Raw genomic sequence first — 19,980 nt, 5'->3', positions numbered from 1 at the left:
GACGAGCGGCTTTGTAGGGAGCGCGGCCCCAGCTGGGCTCCGGCCACCTGGCCACTGCCTCCTGACTCGGGGCCCGCGGGGCCTGCAGGACAAAGGCGGCAGGACAGGTGGCCCCCAAGAGAGGCGCCCTACTTATGTCGACAGCAGCTACAGGGCCACGGGGACCCGGGGCGGCGGGGACAGGGCAGGGTGGCCAGCCTGGTCTCCTGCTGGCCAAGAGGCGCTCTGGGGTCTCCAGGCCTCAGCCGCCCCAGACCCCAGCACCTGGAGAGCGCCGTCCCCACTGTCCCCAGACAGCCCAGGCTCCCTTCTTAGGCCCCATAAGGGAGTCACCTGGTCCCTGTCCCAGTTCCCACTAAGGCCCTTCAGCTGTCCATCTTCACAACTGGCCACCACCTTCCATCTGTCACACCCTCCCCGAGTCCCCGGCCCTCCCTGCCACGCTGTCATGCCCTCAGCAGCTCCGGTGAGGACACCATGCCCAGCCTCCCTACCCCGATCTCCCGACCTCCTCAGCAGCAATATCGTTCCACAGCTCCAGGCCCGCCCCGACCTCAGGGCCTTTGCACCGGCTGGGCCTGTGCTTGGATGGCTCCTCCCTCCCGCTCACCCCCGCCTGTGGCTGCCGTCTCTTTAGACAGTTGGCTCTTCTCTTCCATTTTTGTGGGGAGGCGGGGTTGAACCCAGGGGGCTCTGCCCCTGAGCCACATCCTCAGCCCTTCGTATTTATTTATTTTTTATTTTGAGACAGGGTGTGGCTGAGTTGCCGAGGCTGGCCTCAAACTCACGATCCTCCTTCCTCAGCCTCCCAAGTCCTGGGATTGCCGGCGTGCACCGCAGTCCTTGACCTGTCCCCAACCTTTTAATCTTCTTCTTGGCACTGAGCCCTGCCTGAGGCCCTGTTCGCCTGTCTGTTTTCTGTGCCTCTTTTCTCTCCCGCCTGAACGGGAAGCTCTGCCCACCCTCCTTCCTCAGGGCCACATGCACAGGGCGCTGCACGTGAGGCCAGTACACAGTAGGTGCTCAGCCAAGGACCTGTGACACCGAGGCGAAGTTCTTCCCCGTGCGCTGGGGTGATGGTGTCCCCGTCGTCTGCGATTCTCTGAGAGAGGGCCGCACCCTGCGTTAGTCACCTGACCGAGGACCCTGCTGTGGGCAGGAAGCAGGGTCCCTCTGCACAGTGGGGCGGCGGCCCCCACGGGGTGGGTGCTGCCTGTGAGGACGTCCCCCACACCTGGCCTTGGTGGCAGACAGACACGGAGGCCTCTGCCCCTCACTCGGCCTCCACGGAGAAGCCCAGCGGCCGAGGAGCAGCACGGGAAGGGGAGGAGGTGACGCTCCCAGGCTGAGGGGCGCGTGTGACCAGGAGAGAGAATCGAGCGTGTGTGGACAGTGCCCGGACCACAAGTCCCCTGTCCCTCCTCCACTCAGCTCTCGGCTCTGCCCACGGGGGACAGGGCAGCCCAGGGGGACAAGTGGGGTGGCTTCGCTTTAGGGAGTCCAGGGCAGGGGCAGAGGAGGTGGCCGCCCAGCGCAGGGCTGGGCCCGTGTGGGGGAGGGGTGTCCCTGGGCGGGAGGGGCTCCGACTCAGAGCCCCCGGGGTCCCTGAGGCTGGGGAGTGCGCCCCGGTTCCAGGCGGTGTCCCCTGCGAGCCCCCCGCTGTGGGGCACCAGGTGGCGGACGGTCCCTGAAGCCCCCGCGGAAGCTCTCGGAGCCGGGCTGCCAGCTGCTCCCCAGCCCCGCGGTCCAGATGTGGCCACCGTGGGGGAGGGGCCCGGACCTTCCTGGCCGCCCGTGACGTCGACGGCCAAGGCACACGTGGCACCTGCACCAGCCGGGGCAGGCTGCTGCGCACCGTGTCACTCGACCCCACGGGTGGCATCTGCGAGAGAGAGGGGCTGAGCCAGGCTTTGGCCTCAGGCCGGCCGCTCCCAAGTCCCTTTCTTGGCTCTGTCCCTGTCCCAACCCCCACGCTGACACTCTGGCGGAGAAAAGGGACGGGGCAGGTGGCAGCTCAGCCCCCTGTGGGAGCCCACGGGCCCAGAGAGGCCGAGCCACCTGCCTGAGCACACCGCTCGCCACCTACCGGGCTGGCTGGCGCGTTCAGGAGGTGGCCCTGGGCCGCGGGGTCCCGCTCAGGGACAGGCCCCAAGCCAGCGTCCCAGAGCCCGGGGCCTCGGGCAGGGGCAGGGCTGGCTGGCCAGCGGGCTCGGCGCTCACCTCCTCTTTTCCAGACGCCACGGGAATCTGAAGACGCAAGAGGGAAACTATGTGCCGTCCCCGAGCAACCCGGGCTGTCCCCGTGGCCGCCAGCTCCGCCGCGGCTGCAGATCTGCTGATTCAGGTCCCCCGGCCGCGGGGGCGGCGGGTGCCGCTCAGGGCTGGCTCCGTCTGTCTGCAGGGGTGGCCCTCGTCCTCGGGGCGGGGACCCCAGGAAAGCAGCGCAGGTCCAGACGCAGGGCTCCTGGAGCCCAGGGAGACCCGGCTGCCCCAGCCCAGCGCAGACACCTGGCATTTAGGGCGCTAAGTGGGGGTTTGGTAAATGACGGGGCCACGCCCGCCCCAGCTGCCCAGGTGGCAGGTGAGAGCCCCCTGCGGGGCTTCCGCACCCCCACCCTCGCCGGCTGGCCCACTTCCTGGCCACCCCGGCCGTGGACACCCAGGGGCTCCGCTGCACAGCCCGGCCGGGTGGGTGGCCCTAGTTCTGCCCATTGGACGGATGGGGAGACTGAGGCACAGGGAGGCAGCTGCTCTGCCGGGCTCCACAGGCGCCTTCTCCGAGACCATCGGGGCCCATCCGGCGCTGGGAAGCGGTCAGGGCTTCCACCCCGCCAGTCGTGGCGGGGCCTCCCCGGGCTGGGCCCGCTGCCCTGAGGTTTGCAGAGCAGCCAAACCCCGGAAACCTCCGGAGGGAATGAGATGCAGGAAAATCCAGCCGTGGTCACTGGGAAAACCAGCGTCAGGCTCTTTCCAAAGCACTGGGACTCACCCCCTGCTGGCCGGGCCCCCCAGTCATCCATGCGAGGAGCTCCATCCCACTGACTCAGCGCAGCGCTGAGCTCGGCCCCTCCACCCCTCAGCCCGCCAGCATCCCCGTCCTAAAGAACACAGCCCTGGCTCTATCCGTTCCCCCAGACCTGAGGCTCACCGTCCCTGGGCCCCCGCACTCCCAGCTCACATCAGAAACAACAGTGGCCCCTGAGATTACGGTTCTTATTAGAGGGACAGTGGAGCCTGTGGCTGGATTTCCCCTTTCCCTTTGGCTACCAGGAAACTCAATGATCTTTACCTCAACAGAAAGACCTCAGGACCCGGCACATCTGTAGTCTATCACCACCATCACCATCACCATAATTATTGTTATGAGTATCATCATCAGTTATTATCATTATTTTACCCTGGGTCATGACATCCTATTCTGAATTGTGCTTTTCCTGATCCCAATTTTTTTTTTTTTTTTTTTTTTGGTATTGGGGATTGAACCCAGGGGTGCTTCACCCCTGAGTCACATCCCAGCCCTTTTTATACTTTATTTAGAGACAGGATCTCACTGAGTAGCTCAGGGTCTCACTAAGTGGCTGAGGCTGGCCTCCACCTTGCGATCCTCCTGCCTCAGCCTCCTGACCCGCACCCAACCTGATGTTTCATTAATCATTTTATAGTAGGTATTTCCTGTAGGCTGTCACATACATTTTGAAAAGGAAGGAAGAAAAGAAGGAAAACAGGAGAGACAGGAGGAAGAAGGAAAGAGGGGAGGGAGGGAGGTTTGTGTGCGGAGACTAGACGTGGAAAGCAAGGACACCCTTCAATCCCTCACCTCTGAAACACAGGCCCCTAAGGACCAGCATGCCCTGGGGGCATCTATAAGACAGAACTGTTCCAGGCGTGGCCTGAGAGCCGCCCGTATGCAAATAAGGGGGCGGGGCCCTCTCCAGAGGAGGCGGCCCCGCCTTGCCTGAGGCCCCCTGGCCTCCTGCTCTCTGGTTCGAATCCTCCTCCGGCAGCTCCGCCCTCCCCGCCCACTCCCTCCCAGGCCCGGGCAGGGGTCGGGCAGCCCCCGAGGAGGAGGCCGGGGGAGGACAGCATGGAGGTGCCAGGTCCTGTTCTTTGTACGCATCGCCTCCTTGAAATGCTCATACGGGCCTTCAGAGCCTCTGCAGGGGCGTCTCCGGCCAGAGAGGCACAGCGAATTCACCAGCAGCCTTAAGCCCCAGCAGCCCGGTGCCTGGTTAGGCCGGAGCTCTCAGCACTGATGACCGTGTCCACGGTCGCAAGGGGTCACCAGGCTGTGGGCTGAAGGGAGGAGTGTGAGCCCCATTTCAATGGTGCCCGACAAACTCAGAGAGGTGAGGAGGCAGGGCCAAAGTCACACAACGGAGCCGGCTGCTGAGGGTCGACGAGCCGTGTACCCAATGCTGGGGACCCGCGGACGCTGTACTGGCCCAGGGGCCACGCGGGACCCCAGCCGAAGCCAGCACGCTCCCTCGCCCCCCTTCCACCCTCCTCCCTCCGTTTCTCCCACGGGCGCTGGGTGCAGCCTTTCCTGCGCTCCACCTCTGCTCCCTCCTGAGACTCGCACAGCCACCTAAACCCAGGAGGCGGCGGAGCCAGCCCCACACGCAGGACCCCGGGGTACCTGAGGGTCCTCACGGAGATGCAGTACTTCCACATGAGGCTCCACACGGCGCGGCCACCGCCCTTCATTCCTGGCGTGGTGGGGAGAGGGGGGCCCAGGGGCCGCGGCCGCTGCCCTCCCGGCCTGGCTCCCCTCTCCAGCTCTCAGGTCACCTCCTTCTTCATGGTGGGAAGAAGAAACAAAAGGTCCCAGAGCCGGAGGGTCCTGGCTCTCTCAGGCCAGGGCAGGTCCCGGCCACCAGCTCTGCTGTCCCCGGCCAGCGCCGGCCGCGTCCATCTGCTCTCCGCCCTCCCGGCGAGCGTCCCTGGCGCCCCAGGCCCCGTGGCTCCGGCGCAACCTTGCACCCGCCGCCTGCCAGGAGACGGTGGCCGCGGGCCAGGGGAGCCGTGAGTCACCAGCCGGGGCGGGACGGGCCAGGGGCGTCCGCGGTGCGGGGATCGCGGGGCTGGAGAGGGACGGCCGGGCGGGGAGGCGGGCGAGGGCGGGACCACATCCTCCCGCGTCCCCAGAGGCCTGAACCCAACACCCGCCCCAGGCCAGGCCCGCCCACCCGGAGACCTGGCCCAGACGGGGACGAGCCAGGGCGGCCCTGCCAGGCTGGCGGGGCGCAGGCGGCGGCCACAGACTCCGCGCCCCTGGGGTCTCCACGCGGCTCAAGAGGGGTCCTGGCCGTGTCACTTGGCTCTGAGCCTCTGGTGACCGCAGGTCCCTCTCCAACCCAAGCTGCCCCTCTCTCTGGTCAAGGTGGGGTCAGGGGCCCTGGGCGCAGTTGGCGGGGCTGGCGCTCGGTCGCCCTGTCCTCCCTGTGGCTCCATCTCACAGGTGGGGACACAGAGGCCCAGACCTGGGGAGCGGTGCGGGGGACCAGGTCCAGGAGAGGCGGCCTGAGGGACAGAGCACACGCCAGCCTCTCTAGGGGGGCACTGACGGGCTCAGCCCCGGGGGCGGCTGAGGGAGGCAGGGAGGCTGGTCAGAGCAGCCTCCACCCAGGACAGCTGCTCCCAGGCCCAGCCCAGGGCAGGAAGCTGGGGCTTCCCAGGCAGAGCCCCTGGGGACAGTGACTCAGGCCCACACAACCCACTTCTCCCCACCCACGGCCCCAGGGAGCTCCCCAGAAGGCAGGTGGCGGGGCCCTTGGCACCACGCACAGCTGTCCCACCCAGGGGACACCGGGCTCCTCTCCACCCAGGAACCCTGGCCAGCTCGGAGGACTGCCACCTGCCTGCACGCAGGCCCAGGCTCTAGGTCCCCTGCTGTCAGATTCCAGCCTCACTCGGGCAGAGGTGAGCAGCGGCAGGCTTGTCTGTCCCCCGCCAAGGAAGCAAGAGAGGGTTCTGGAAAGGCCGGGCCTCCCCGGGGCTCGGGGGCTGATTCCCCCAAGACGCCACGAGCCCGCTCCACTGACCGCAGGCGGAAGGGGCTCCTGCACACCCTGGGGACCAGTCTTCACCGCCCTTCAAGGCCACCCAGGCCCTCAGGGGACCCCACTGACCGAGGGGAGGTCTCCCTGGACGAAATGGCCTGTCCCCTCACCCTGGCTTGACCTCCTTCTCAGGCATCTGGTAAGGTCCCCCTGCAGGCTTGTCTAAAATGTCCCCAGAGGAGACGTGTCCTGGGGACCTTCTGTGGGTGGCAGAGCCTTTCTTTACAGGTCTCCCCCGCGCATGCCCGCGTCACACCACCGCCACCAGCTGGCCACGTGCTGGCCGCAGCCTCAGCACCCAGTCAGCCTCCACACACAGAGCAGCCCTGCGCCCCTCCGTCAGCCCTGCCAGCCCTGTCCACCCCCCACCTCCCGCCTTCCAGCACCCCACCCGTCTGTCCATCCACCCACCCATCCATCCATCATCTATCCATCCACCCACCATTCATCTGTCTGTCCATCCATCCGTCAGTCTGTCCATCCACCCATCCATCCATCGTCTATCCATCCATCCACCCATTTGTCTGTCCGTCCGTCCATCCATCCATCCATCTGTCCATCCATCTATCCATCAGTCTGTCCATCCATCCATCCATCCATCCATCCGTCAGTCTCTCCATCCATACGTCCATCCATCCATCCGTCAGTCTGTCCGTCCATCCATCCATCCATCCATCCATTCATCCGTCCATCCGTCCATCCATCCATCCACCATTCATCTGTCCGTCCATCCATCTATCCGTCAGTCTGTCCGTCCATCCATCCATCCATCCATCCACGTCCATCCATCCATCCATCAGTCTGTCCATCCATCCATCCATTCATCCGTCCATCCATCCATCCATCCACCATTCATCTGTCCGTCCATCCATCCGTCAGTCTGTCCATCCACCCATCCATCCATCGTCTATCCATCCATCCACCCATTTGTCTGTCTGTCCGTCCATTCATCCATCTGTCCATCCATCTATCCATCAGTCTGTCCATCCATCCATCCATCCATCCATCCGTCAGTCTCTCCATCTCATCCATACATCTATCTGCCAGTCTGTCCGTCCATCCATCCATCCGTCAGTCTGTCCATCCACCCATCCATCCATCGTCTATCCATCCATCCACCCATTTGTCTGTCTGTCCGTCCATCCATCCATCTGTCCATCCATCTATCCATCAGTCTGTCCATCCATCCATCCATCCATCCATCCGCCAGTCTGTCCGTCCATCCCCCCATCTGTCCACTAATCAGCCATCACCCACTCCGTCCTGCTCTGTGAGTCCCTTGTCTCCACCCCCGCACCCCGGGTCCCCGCCCGCGCTAGGGACCTGCCCTGCCCGTCACCAGCGTGCGCTGCCCCGGGGCCTCTAGAGCCAGGCTGCCGCTCAGCCCTGGGACAGAGACTCTGGCCTGGATCCAGCGCTGGGGACACTTCTCACCCAGCCGGGCCAAGTGCTTGTCACGTGCGCCCTCCGGGCCCACTTGGTGACGGGCACCGGTGGGGCAGGCAACTGCTGGACAGGAGGAGAGAACCCTGGCCTGGAGGAGTCTCGGGTAGGGCTGGGAAGAAAGCCGTGGACCAGAGTCCCTGGTGAGCCCTGTCGCCGAGCCCTGAGGGCCGGGCCTCAGGTCCTTGCTGCTGCTGGTGACCAAGTTCCCCCTTTACAGGTGGGGAGACCAAGGCGCTGGACGAGCGCGTTCCCAAGATCCCGCGGGGCAGGGCCTGATCCTCCCCAGTCCCGGCCTCAGCCTGGGGGCTCCAGCGGAGTCTGAGCGCAGAGGACTCCAAGGCCCCGGAGCAGGAAGCTCAGTGTCCCCTACATGAGCCCATCCGCCGTGGCCGGGACCCTGGCAAGAGAAGCTGTCACAGAGTCGCGTTTTCCACTGGGGCGGCCTGGCTGCTCTGGGGTCCCCACCAGCCCTGAGGACTCTCAGGATCCGCCCCTGGGCGGCGCTTGGCATGGAGCCCAGGGCCCCGCAGATGCTGCGCCAAGAGCCACAGCTCTGGGTCTGTCTCCCCATCTCACGAATGAGGAAACAGAGGGTCCGTTTTCCTGAATGCCAACTTCCTTATCACACCCGTCCTACAGTGGCTTCTCCTGGTGGACGGGGTAGACTCCTTATTCACCTTGGACTCCCCTGTCCCCATATGAGTTCCCCATCTTTCTGTCCCTCTGCCAAACAGGAATAAGAATCCCAGGTGGCCCATGCCTGTATTACAGCCTCAGGAGGCCGAGGCAGGAGGATCGCAAGGTGGAGGCCAGCCTCAGTCACTTGGCAAGACCCTGAGCAACTTAGCCAGATCCTGTCTTTAAATAAAACGTAAAACGGGCTGGGGATGCGGCACAGGGGTGAAGCACCCCTGGGGTCCATCCCTGGGACCAAAGAAAAACAAAAACACCGCAGCGTGGGCAAGGAAGTCAGCCATGCTGGGCGACGGGCAGGCTCAGCAGACACATGATCTACTGTGCGGCTCTGAAGGTTCCCCTTCCCCAGACAGTCCCCTCTGAGTATGTTTCAAATTTCCAGCCATAAAAAGTTAAAAGCAGGGCACAAACCCGTCAGCTACCTGGCAATCATGCTTGAATACATTTCGTTTAAAAGGAAACTTTATATCACTCCCCTCGATGGAAAAGCAAGGTAACCACGAAAACAAGGCAGCAAAGTTGCTCGGTGTCACGCAGATACTGTTTCCTGCCAAAGACGCTGGCCCGGCTGTGACACAGCAGCCCCTGGGGGGAGGAGAGAGCCCGTGCTCACAGTGGACCACCTTCACAGGAGCGCTGAGCATTTTGTCAGCCTCTGTTTCTCCTGGGACAGAAAGTGAAGAGGAGGATCCTTGGGGGCATGGGACAGGTTCACCCCAGCTGAGCTCCTGGGCTCCTACCTGCCTCCGTCCTGTAGCCGAGAGGGACTCAGCCTCTGGAGCCGTTTGGGATTTTCTACATCACACGACCTGGGTACAGAAGAAGAGACTGAGGTTCGCAGTGGGGCAAGTCCGTGGCGGGGGAGCCAGGAAGGAGAGGACTCTGGCTTTAGGATCTGCTGGTCTTTCCGTTGCTGGTGGACATTTACCGAGCGCTTTCTGTGGGCCGGGCAGAGAGAGCGCCAGGGGATGCGGGGCGGGAGTGACCTTGACCGAGACCAGCCGAGTCTCGGAATCAGGGGACGAAAGACAGAGGCTTTCCGAGGACAGGAAGCTGTCACTGGAGGTGGCCCTGCAGCTGAGGCCCCAGGGAGGGTTGCAGGAGAGGCTGGGGCCCGAGGACGGGGACCCGCCCTCAGCCGCACGCGGGGCTCTGTTTCAAAGTTGGCATTTCAGATTCACGGGGGACGCGAGGAGGTCCAAGGAGCTCCCAGGCACCCGCCACCCAGAGTCCCCGCGGACGCAGCCCCCGTCTCGTCAGCTTTGTTCCTGTGCCCGCGCTCAGGTGTGGACACGCGCTCGCACACGCCAGCACACCTTCTGGTGGGCGTGCGTTTGGAGGAGGTCACCCTTCCCAAGGCCCTGCCACCTCACAGGGTCTGTGCCACCAACGAGGACGTCCCCGCACCAGCCCAGCGCCAGCTCCAAGTTGGGACCTTGACGCGGAGTCCAGGCAGCCAGGAGGCCCTGGACCCCCAGTGGGGCGTGTGGATGTCCAGAGGGAGACGCGTGCCCGGGGCCGCCCCCTGCGAGCAGGAAGCCCAGGGCTGGCGGGGGACCCCAAGCCACCCAGAGCTGTCTTCCGCCGGCCCATCCCGCAGGATGCGAGGGCCAGCGACCTGCAGCCATGTCGGCACCTGATGGGCCAAGAGAAAGGTGTGCTCGTCTGGACGCCCCACCAAAGCAGCCTCCGCTGCTTCCAACAGAGCGGATGTTAATAAAGCCAAACTGTGGGGACACACACCTGTCATCCCGGCAGCTCGGGAGGCTGGGGCAGGAGGATCGCAAGGTGGAGGCCAGCCTCAACCACTCAGCGAGACCCTGAGCAACTCAGCGAGACCCTGTCTCTAAATACAATAGAAAAAGGGCTGGGGAGGTGGCTCCGTGGCTAAGCACCCCTGGGATCGAAGTCCCCCCTGCCTGTCACTCCCTAGGCCTCATCCGCCAGCCCTGCGGGCACCCAGGAGCCTCCGGCCTGGAAACTGCAGCCCTTGGGAAACGGCTGGTCCCACTGCATAACAAAGCAGGCTTGCAGGACGCGCCACAGCCTGTGTTTATTTTGAAATATGACATTTTGTTTACTTGATCGGTGGGGCTGCTTGGCATCCCTCTACATTCTGTGCCCGAGCCGACGCTTCACGAGCCAACGGCAGCCACGCGGCATCGGCAGAGAGCACAGAGCGCGTGGGCACGTTCTGCTCCGCAGGGTCTCGCGGGAGCCACGGAGGGGTCCTTGTCCCCTGGCGGGTGAAGACAGAGGGGTCGTGGACTGGTTTGCCAGGGCTGAATGGGACCCCCAAGTTCCTGCGCTGGAAGCGTAATCCCCAACCCAACCGCCCTTGAAGAGGGTTTTAGGTCGGAGGGCTCTGCCCTCAGGACGGCGGGTCTGTTGGTGTCCCCCACCCCAAGCGCTCTCCCTCTGCCTTCTGCCGCCATGACACAGCAGGAAGGCCCTTGTCACATGCCGTCCCCTTGATCTTGGACTTGCTGTTTCCGGAACCCAAGAAATGAATCTCCAGCTGGGTGCATAGTGCACACCTGTGATCCCAGTGGCTGGGGAGGCTGAGGCAGGAGGATCGCAAGGTGGAGGCCAGCCTCAGTCACATGGCAAGGCCCTGAGCAACTCAGTGAGATCCTGTCTCTAAATAAAAAACTAAAAAGGACTGGGATGTAGCTCAGTGGTTAGGCACCCCTAGGGGTTCAATCCCCGGTATCGAAAAGAAAAAGAAAAAAAGAAAGAAATCTGTTTTTTGCAAATTATCCAGTCTCAGGTATTTTTGTTAGACCAACATGAAATAGACTAGACTACAGCGAAGGACCGCAGATTTGTGGCTTAAACAACAGAAATTTATTTTCTCATAGTTCTGGAGACTGGAAGTTCAAGGAGTCCCCAGGGAAACGGTGTCCCCACACACACACACACACACACACACTTATGCATACATGTGTATGTGTGTGAGAAAAACAGAGAGAGAGAGAGAGAAAGGGAAATAGCCTATGTGACTCCAGAGGCTGACAAGTCCCAAGATCGGCAGTCGGCTGGAGGCCCAGGAGAACTGATGGAGTCATTTTGGTCTGAAGGCTTCATGCTGGAGACCCGGGAAAAGCGAACCTCTCTGTTCAAGTCTGAAGGCAGAAGGACCCTGCCTGCCTGATGTGTTACCTCCAGGACTCTCATGGAAGAAGAGTCCTTCCTGGGTCTCTTGGTTCTACTCAGGCCTTCAAGGGACTGGATGAGGCCCACCCACAGCACAGAGGACGATCTGTCATGGGGCCTTCAACTGTTTGGATGAGGCCCACCAACACCATGGAGGATGATCTGTTATTCAATCTACTGACCCAAAGTTCTTTTCATCCAGGAAGACCCTCACAGACATTCACAGGATAATGTCTCATCAAGTCTCTGGGCCCTCTATGGCTCAGTCCAGGGGACACGTAGAATGGACACATAAAATGGGCCCCAAGTTCCTTGTCTTGTAAAGACATCAGCCAGATGGATTAGACCCCACCCTAATCATCTCATTTACCCAAGATGTGATTTCCAAATCAGGCCACCCTCTGAGGGAGTGGTGGGTGAGGACGTCAACTTAGGACATTTGGGGGAATACCAGCGGAGCCCTGGCAAGCCCTGGCAGGAGGGGGGACTCTGCTCCTGAGCGCTCAGACCCAGGCCCCTGCCTTTCTGGGGATTTGGAGGCTCCTGGGTTGGCATGACCTTCCCCGGGCTGGCTGACCCGTCCAGCAGATGGCTGCCAAGAAGCGACAGAAGCGCCCACAGTCACCGGGATGGCTGCATCTGGCCTCTAGGTTCAGCAGTCATCAAAGGCCACGGGTGTGGGTCAGTGAGAAGCCAGCACCAGCCGCACCCGGCAAGAGGGTTCTCCTGGGTCGGGTCTCCAAGAATCCACCTCCACTGTCCCCGCCCCACTAGACAACTGTGGTTGACACAGAAAGAGGGTCACCAGCGGAGAAAGGCCAAGATGAAAGCTGGCCTGGCCTGGAGCCCACTTGGCCCTGAGGTCGGCTTGAAATGCCCTCTGGGTTAGGAGCTGCTGATGGAGGCCAGGCTGCCCCTGCCCACCCTCGGGCTTCAGGTCCTGCCTCTAAACTTGGGCTGCGCTGGGCTCTCAGGGATTGAACGCAGGGGCGCTTAACCCCTGAGCCACCTCTCCAGCCCTTTTTATGTTTTAATTAGAGGCAGGGACTCGCTGAGTTGCTTAGGGCCTCACTAAGTGGCTGAGGCTGGCCTCCAACTCGTGATCCTCCTGCCTCAGCCTCCCAAGCTGCTGGTATGATAGGTGAGTGGCACAGCGCGGGACCCGGATGCTTGCTTCTTTGTGCTTCACTGTTTACGGTGCTGAAGAGGAACTTCCCCAAGTCCCTAGCAACGGGTCACTTGGACCCTCTGGTGCATTTCTCACTCCCACCCACTCCAGGGCCTCGCTCCGGTCTGGCCAAAATGCCTGAAATAGAAGGACATGGTCACAGGGACGTCGGCCATCCTGTCCTGTCCGGAACACAGGCTCCTTACTCCCACGTCCCCCCAGGGAATGGCCTTTCCCATCCAGAGCGCAGGGCTGGTGACCGGGAAGTTTGGAAGCCTGCCTGTGTCTGTCCCTGCTGGAAGCCAAGGGGTCCCTGGAGACGCCCCCCTGCTTCCCACCCCACCCAGGGAGGGCCCATCAAGGCCAAGGGGCGGGGCCTGACCTGACCTCCACCAATCCAGCTCTGTCCTGAGACAGGCCAGCTTGAGGGGCGGTGCCAAGACTGATTGGCAGCTGGGAGCCCAGCCTGGGGGCACCAAGCAGCCCACGCTGCCCAGGTCCTTACCCGCTTCTCCAGCTTCCTGCTGAGCCTCCTCCCCGCCCACCCCTATCCCCCATTTTTTGGTACGCGGGGTTGAAACTGGGGGCTCAGCCTCAGCCACATCCCCAGCCCTTTTTCTATTTTATTTAGAGACAGGGTCTCAATGAGTTGCTTAGGGCCTTGCTAAGTGGCTGAGGCTGGCCTCCAACTTGCCAACCTCCTGCCTCAGCCTCCCGAGTCACTAAAATGACAGGTGTGCTCCACTGTGCTTCACAAAACTGTAGATTTTACGTTATTTGTACTCTACCACAGCTTTTTAACAGTTGCAGATCGCCATCTGCGCATCTAAAGTTTTATGAAACATATGACACGACCATTTGCATTAGCAAAGTTACAAAAATACGCCTGGGGAAATATAAACACCAGACCCTTTTGGGTGTGCCCGGGTTCGGCTTCGGGGATCAGGGCTGGGGACCCGCTACCACTTCGGACGTCAATTTCGGAAGCGCCATACTCCCTTGCGTCTGGTCTACTTCATTAATGAAAGCTTCCAGCCATCCGTCGGGTTTGGGGGACCTGGGAGAGGACTCTGTCCCCCCAGAGCACACAAGGGCCCCCCGACGGCCCTGCACCGGGGCGGAAGGCAGAGGCAGCCTGCGAGCGTGCTCTGGTTTCAGTCTGCGGCTCAGCGCCGCCCCCGGTCCCGGAGCCCCGGGATGATTCTAGATTAATTTAAGATCATTAATGAGGAATAATTACCGGCTTCGGGCGCCCGGCACACCCTCCGTTTAGAAGTGGCTGCTCAGCCTCCTCTGCCAAACACCCTTCCACACACTCCCCTGAGTTCGGGTCGCCGTCTTAAAGAGCAGAATGTGACATCAGGCCAAGGGCTGGGTCGCCCTCCCGGAGCCTTCCTGCCAGGGCACCTGCGTGGCCAGTGACCCCTGCCCAGTGCGGGGCCTTCAGTGCGCTCCCCGCGCTGCCCCCGGACCCCCCAGAGCCACAGGGGGGCCTGGCCTCCTCCTTGGCCCAGGGGACAGAGCACCCAGCAGGCTCAGCGGGACGGGGCCTTTTCTAAGCTCCCTGCCAGCGGGAGGTCTGGCACCGAGTTCCTGCCCTCCAGTGGACGCGCCCACAGTGGGGACAAATATGGATGGAAGGGACGCGGAACCCAGCCTGGAGCGTGCCACTTCCAGAGCGCCTGGCCAGGCAGCGTGTGACCTTCCCAACAAGAGGACCGTGAACTCCCGGCAGCACCGGGGACTGGCGGGGGGACTGAGGGCAAGTTAGTGCCTCAGTTTCTTCACCTGGGAAATGGGACAGTCACATCCTGTGTCATAGGGTTGGTGCCTAGAACAGTCTTTTTTTCTTTCTTTCTTGGTCCCAGGGATTGAACCCAGGGGTGCTTAACCCCTGAGCCACCTCCCCAGCCCTTTTTATATTTTATTTAGAGACAGGGTCCCGCTGAGTTGCTTAGGGACTCGCTGAGTGACTGAGGCTGGCCTCCAACTTGCGATCCTCCTGCCTCAGCCTCCTGGGATGACAGGCGTGCGTCCCCGCACCCGGCTGAGAACAGTCTTGCGTGTAGCAGGTGCTCAGGGGTCTGCCTTCTTTTTTAGCCTCCATCCCTGACACTTCGGCCTCACCTTGGACCAGTTCTAAACCCACGCCAGGCTCGGTCTTCCTCCATGACTTTGGTAATCGGATCACTTCCACCCTTCAGTCTGGAAAAATCCAGCCCCTCTACCCAGGCACCACTGCCTCCTGCAGGAAGCCCTCTTTGATTTCTCCCAGACGGCCTCCCTCATGCAGCTGGCTCCCGGGAGCCACCTCTATCTGTGCCCCATCTGTGACTACTGAGACTTGTTGGTGGGTCTTTTCCCTCGGTAGGCTGGGCGTGTCCCAGGTCCCAAGTGTCTGGGCCACAGTGGGAACTTGGAATAAGAAACCCCCACAGTGGGTGGGAAGAGGAGGCTGGCTCTGTTCTGCCTGGAGGCTGAGCCAGGCCTTGGATCACGGGACCCCCAGAATGTGACTCTCAGCTTGTGGTCCACTAAGACCCTCCATGGACTCCCCACGGACGGCACGACAAAGCCCAGCCCTGGCAAGCACCCCTTCCCAGCTCCGTGGATCTGGTTACCACCTAAGCCACCTGACTTCCTGTCCTTGTGCCCCACTTCCTCTCTGCCCATCTTCCCCACCTGAACCCAGCTGAGCTCCTGGGCCAAGTCTTTGACTCGTGCCTTGTCTGGCTGACCCTGGGGGTCCTGCGTGCCCCAGGACCTTGGCATCTGCATGGCCCCACGCTGTGGACCCTCGGGGGAGATTCCGTCTCAGCACAAAAGAGGCCTGAGTTCAGATCCCGCGGCGCGTCCCCAGCTCCGTGCCCGGATGTGTGAGCCCCGCTTGGCTTGGCCGGGGCTGGAGCTAATCAGATGCAAGCTGGGCCTCTCTGTCTCTGGCACCCACCCAAGAGCGGGGACTTCCTTTCTACGGCTACCGTGCGACCCTCGGCGTCCCCCTCTTGGGAGAAAGTCCCCTGGAAGAGGACAGAAAAGCTCCCACGCTTTCCCGGAGTCGCCCGAATGCTAATGGCTGCGGACCTCACAGGGTGTGAAATTGGGAAAAACGCCTTCCCCCAGAAGAGCCGCAGAAATTTCCGCCTCAAATTCTTTAATGACATGCCCTTAAAGGCGACAATGGCCTCGGCTGGGCGGTGCTGTCCTACTGGCCTGGGCAAGGGCTTTTCTTGACCAAGCGGGGCCTGTGGACACACACGCATACACTCAAGGTCACGTACGTGAACACCAGGGCTTGTGCCATGGGTAGCCCCTCGTCACTTCAGGGAACAACCCTCAAGTCCCGCTACGGGTCATCCGGTCCAAATCAGTCGGGCAACTGAGGTTCAGAGAGGGACATTGACCTGCCCAAGGTCACACAGCAAGGGAAGAAAGCTGAACTTTGGTCTTCTCACCCCCAGGCTGGGCTTCCCCTGAGTCTGTCTTCCCAAACCTGAGATCCACAGCGGCCACCAGGCTAGAGGGGCCAGGGACCTCTGCACCTGCCTGACTGCCCTCCTGTGGGGTCAGCACTGCTCAGGAGCCCTGCTCTCGGCTCTCAGACTGACCCCAGCAGCGGGAGGCAGGGACACTCAGCCCTTGGCCACCGAGCAACCCAGGGGACCACGTCCCGTTTCAGGATGGGAGAGAGAGGGTGGACAAGAACCGTGTCAAGTGCCACAGCCGCCCCTGGCCAGCAGCAGGGACCTGCGCCCAGAGGAGGCAGCCGGGCGGGTGGGCAGACTCGGGGTGAACTTCCCGCGGCCGGGCTGCGGAGGGTGGGCTTACCTTTTGTAGGCCCCGTGCAGCGGCTGCAGGCACAGGATCTGCCCGTACTCCAGGCAGAAGGCTTTGAACTTGAGCATGGTCACTTCTGGGTCTCCAGCCGGACGCACGGCCGAGGCGCCTCCGCAGAGACACGGGGCCGGCGGGAGGGAGGACGGGCCACCAGGGCGACCGGCTCACACGGCCTGGCCCGGCCCCGCGGGCGGCACAGTCCCCGCCTCCAATACAAAGAGCGCCACACAAAGCGGCCTCACGCTCGGGCCCCGCCAGGCGCGGGGTCCCGCGGGCTCTGGCGGCCGGTGCTTCTGGGGGCTGCCGTGGGGTCCCCGGGGCAGGCTGGGGCTGGGCTGCGCTCTGGGGGTCCCCGGCCCGCCATGCCGGGGGCGCCCGAGGGTGGGCGGCAGCTCTGAGAGTCTGTTTTCCCGGCCGGGTCCCAGGGCTGGGCGGGCACCTGCCTGTCCTGGAGTGGCCGGGACAGGGACGTCCCAGGGGAAGAGTTGAGACAGAGACCGACGCCGGCCTCCCCGGGCCGGACCGGTTACGCTCACGTTCGGCGGGATCCGGGTCTGGCCTGCGCCAGGGGACACTTACCACAGAGCCACATGGTGCCTGCGGAGGGGCAGCTCCCTCCGAAAGGCAGGGAAGAAAGACGGACAGGGCCGCCCAGCGCCACCACGGTTGCCAGGGCAACGGGGACACATTGATAGAATCTAAAATGGAACCGTGATGACAGCTGCTGATTGGCTGCCGGGACGGGACTCCCGTCACTAAGGAGGTGGGGGGGGGTGCCGGGGGGAGGGGCCAGGGCCAGCCAGGGGCACTGTCGCCCAGGCCTCCAGGTGGACTCGGGGGCCTGGCGGATCTGAGGATGATCCCGGGGTCCAGCCTCCCTCCCCCGCTGCCCTTTGGGCTGCTCCCTGGCTCTTCCTTCACTGCCTGGTGGCCGTTCCCACACCCCAGTCACCAGGGAACTTAAAGTGACCCTCACAGGGTCCTCCGGCTGCTCTCAGAATAGAGGCCACGCCAGGTGCCCTGGCACGTGCCTGACATCCCAGCAGCTCGGGAGGCTGAGGCAGGAGGATCGCAAGGTGGAGGCCAGCCTCAGCCACTTAGCAAGGCCCTGAGCAACTCAGCGAGGCCCTGTCTCTAAATAAAATAGAAAAAGGGCTGGGGAGGTGGCTCAGGGGTTAAGCACTCCTGGGACCAAAAAAACCCAAAAAAGAACTAAGGCTAAAGTGCCGACGCAGTGGCTCGCCAGGTACCATGACCAGGCCTCTGCTGACCGCCAGGCCTCCCTGATGCTCAGCTACGCGGCCCAGCCCCCAGTCCACACGCTGCTTGATGTCCTCCACTGGACACTCTGGAATGACCCTGCTTATCCAAAGTAGAGGCCACTGCAGGACAGACTGCATCCACTCCCCAGTGCCCGGCCCAGTCCAGGGTGGCCACTCAGTCACGGTCGGCGGAAGACACAAAGGGCCTTTGAGCACCAAGCACGCCACGCTGGCCGCTTCGGGCCTACTGACCCCACTGACACCTTTCATTCCCACAGGAGGCCTCCCGATCCTTCTGCTCCTTGGCAGATGAGGAGACAGAGGCTCAGAGAAGACCCCGTCCCTAGAGAGGAGCACAGGGAGCTCTGGGGACCCCAGCCAGGAGGAAGTGACGTCACAGGCCATCAGGTTCAGGCCACCAAAGTGTTCTAAGTGTCCTGAGCGAGGCTTCCAGCTGCCAGAGCCAGGGTGGGGGACCCAGGGGCCTGACCCCACTCCATGCCAGCCACAGCTCGCTCGCCTGCCTCTTTGGAGAGCCTTTCCTCAACCTGTCGTCTGCAAACTTACTGCTTCTAGAAGGCCGGTTCCCAGCCGGAGGTGACTTTCGTCACAGTGCCCTACCACTGGGGACACCTGGCAAAGTCAGTAGAAAGGTTTGGGTGTCACATGGGGGTGGGGTGGAGGCCGGGAAATCGGGTCTGGAGAGGCTGCGACCTCGAGACCTCGCGACGCGGCAGTGGGGTGGGAGGGAGGCGGGGGCAGCCCCACTTGACAAGGGGACAGAGAGCAGACCGGTGGCAAGAAGACAGCGCCTGCAGAGGGCGAGGCGCCTGCCGGCCAAGGTGGTGCGGGCAGGGCCGGCCGCCCCGCCCCTCGCCCCGCCCCTCGCCCCGCCCCTCGCCGCTCTCCCCGCCCCTCAGCCCGCTGCTCGCCCCGCCCCTCGCCCCGCCCCGCCCCTCACCCCGCCGGCTCGCCCCGCCCCTCACCCAGCCGCTCGCCCCGCCCCGCCCCTCAGCCCGCTGCTCGCCCCGCCGCTCGCCCCGCCCCGCCCCTCACCCCGCCCCGCCCCTCACCCCGCCGCTCGCCCCGCCCCTCGCCCCGCCCCGCCGCTCGCCCCGCCGCTCGCCCCGCCCCGCCCCCGGGACAAGGACATCAGCTTTCCGCTCACGCCTGTGGCAGAGGAAGCCGGCTGTGCCTTTGAAAGGCACCAATTACTGGCTGGGACCTTTGTTTCTGAGTTCCCAGGCTGCAGGGCCTCCAGACGCTCTGTGGGGGTGGAGCGGGCCTGGCCCCGGGCACCTTCACCAGGCGGCCTCCAAGGGGCCCTGGGGAGCCAGAGGGGGCTCCTGGGGGCCGAGTCCTGGGTCTGGCACCAACGCGCCTTCTAGGTTGCAGGTGTCAGTTTTCCCATCTGTGAAATGGGAGCACCGAGCCGGCTCCACCTGTGCAGAGCCGCTACGAGGACGCAGGAGCACGCTCCACATCTCTGCAAGATGACAGAGGGGGCAGAACCCACGGAGCACCTGCCTCCTTGCTGTTCTACAAATGTGCCCTGCGTGCTCTCCCTCAGGGCCTTTGCACTGCTTGGTCCCACGAGGCTCTTGACCCTCCTTTCCTACTAGGCTCTCGTTACACGGCATGTCCTCAGAGAGGCCTCTCCTCGCTGTCCTTCCAACACTCTGTTCCTTTCCCGCCAACTTATTTCCCTTCCTAGTCCTTATCACCAACATATGAAAAGTTAATTTCTGCCAGGTGTGGTGGCGCACGCGTCATCCCAGAGGCCGGGGAGGCTGAGGCAGGAGGATCGCCAGTTGGAGGCCAGCCACAGTCACTTGGCGAGGCCCTCAGCAACTCAGGGAGACCCTGTCTCTAAATAAACTATAAAAAGGGCTGGGCGGGGTCAGCCAGCCCCACAGAGCCCCGTCCACTCCGCTCTCATTCCAGAACCTTCCCTGCCTGGCCCCCATCAGGGTGCCTGTCCAGCGCGCCGGGGGTCAGGCAGGTGGAGCGGCCCTGCTGTGGGCACTGGGGCTGGGCTCTGAACCTCCTTCCCTGGCGCCCGGTCACCCCTGCCCTTCCCAGGTCCCCACGGCCTGTGTTTTCCTGGGGACGCTCCATCCTGCCCTTCCAAGAGGGAGCAGGTCCCCTCCTGGCCCGGTGCCCAGTGCAGAGCCCGTCTGCGTGGCCACGTGGGACACAGTCCCTAAGCCACGCGCTTCCAGGACCCCGCGGGCGCAGACCCAGGGACGCTGCCTCCACTGCGCAGGCGCGAGTCCTTCCCGGGAGGAACAGACCAGCTCCGTCCAGGACGTCAGGAGGACGCACGGAGGCCACGCGCCTCAGGCCCCGGGGTCCA

At 63.1% G+C, this 19,980-nt stretch overlaps 1 protein-coding gene across 11 annotated transcripts in view; it reads right to left on the bottom strand.

Annotated features, from left to right (window-relative positions):
- Iqsec1 (IQ motif and Sec7 domain ArfGEF 1) overlaps nucleotides 1–19,980 on the bottom strand; it is a 297,078-nt gene that overhangs the window by 99,126 nt on the left and 177,972 nt on the right. The window contains exon 1 of one of the 11 annotated variants that reach the window (XM_047534515.1): nucleotides 16,354–16,912. The exons of 9 other annotated variants lie outside the window; for them this stretch is intronic. In XM_047534515.1, the coding sequence (XP_047390471.1) occupies nucleotides 16,354–16,430 (77 nt within the window). In that variant the 5' untranslated portion in view covers nucleotides 16,431–16,912. Of the gene's footprint in view, nucleotides 1–4,636; nucleotides 5,039–16,353; nucleotides 16,913–19,980 lie in introns of those variants that run through there. One more of the 11 variants, XM_047534516.1, reaches the window with a different exon arrangement.

This window comes from Sciurus carolinensis, chromosome 19, assembly GCF_902686445.1.
Source record: "Sciurus carolinensis chromosome 19, mSciCar1.2, whole genome shotgun sequence".
In the NCBI taxonomy this organism is placed as follows: Eukaryota; Metazoa; Chordata; class Mammalia; order Rodentia; family Sciuridae; genus Sciurus; species Sciurus carolinensis.
Note: the sequence above shows the minus strand (reverse complement) of the source record. Positions and strands in the feature narration are given on the sequence as shown.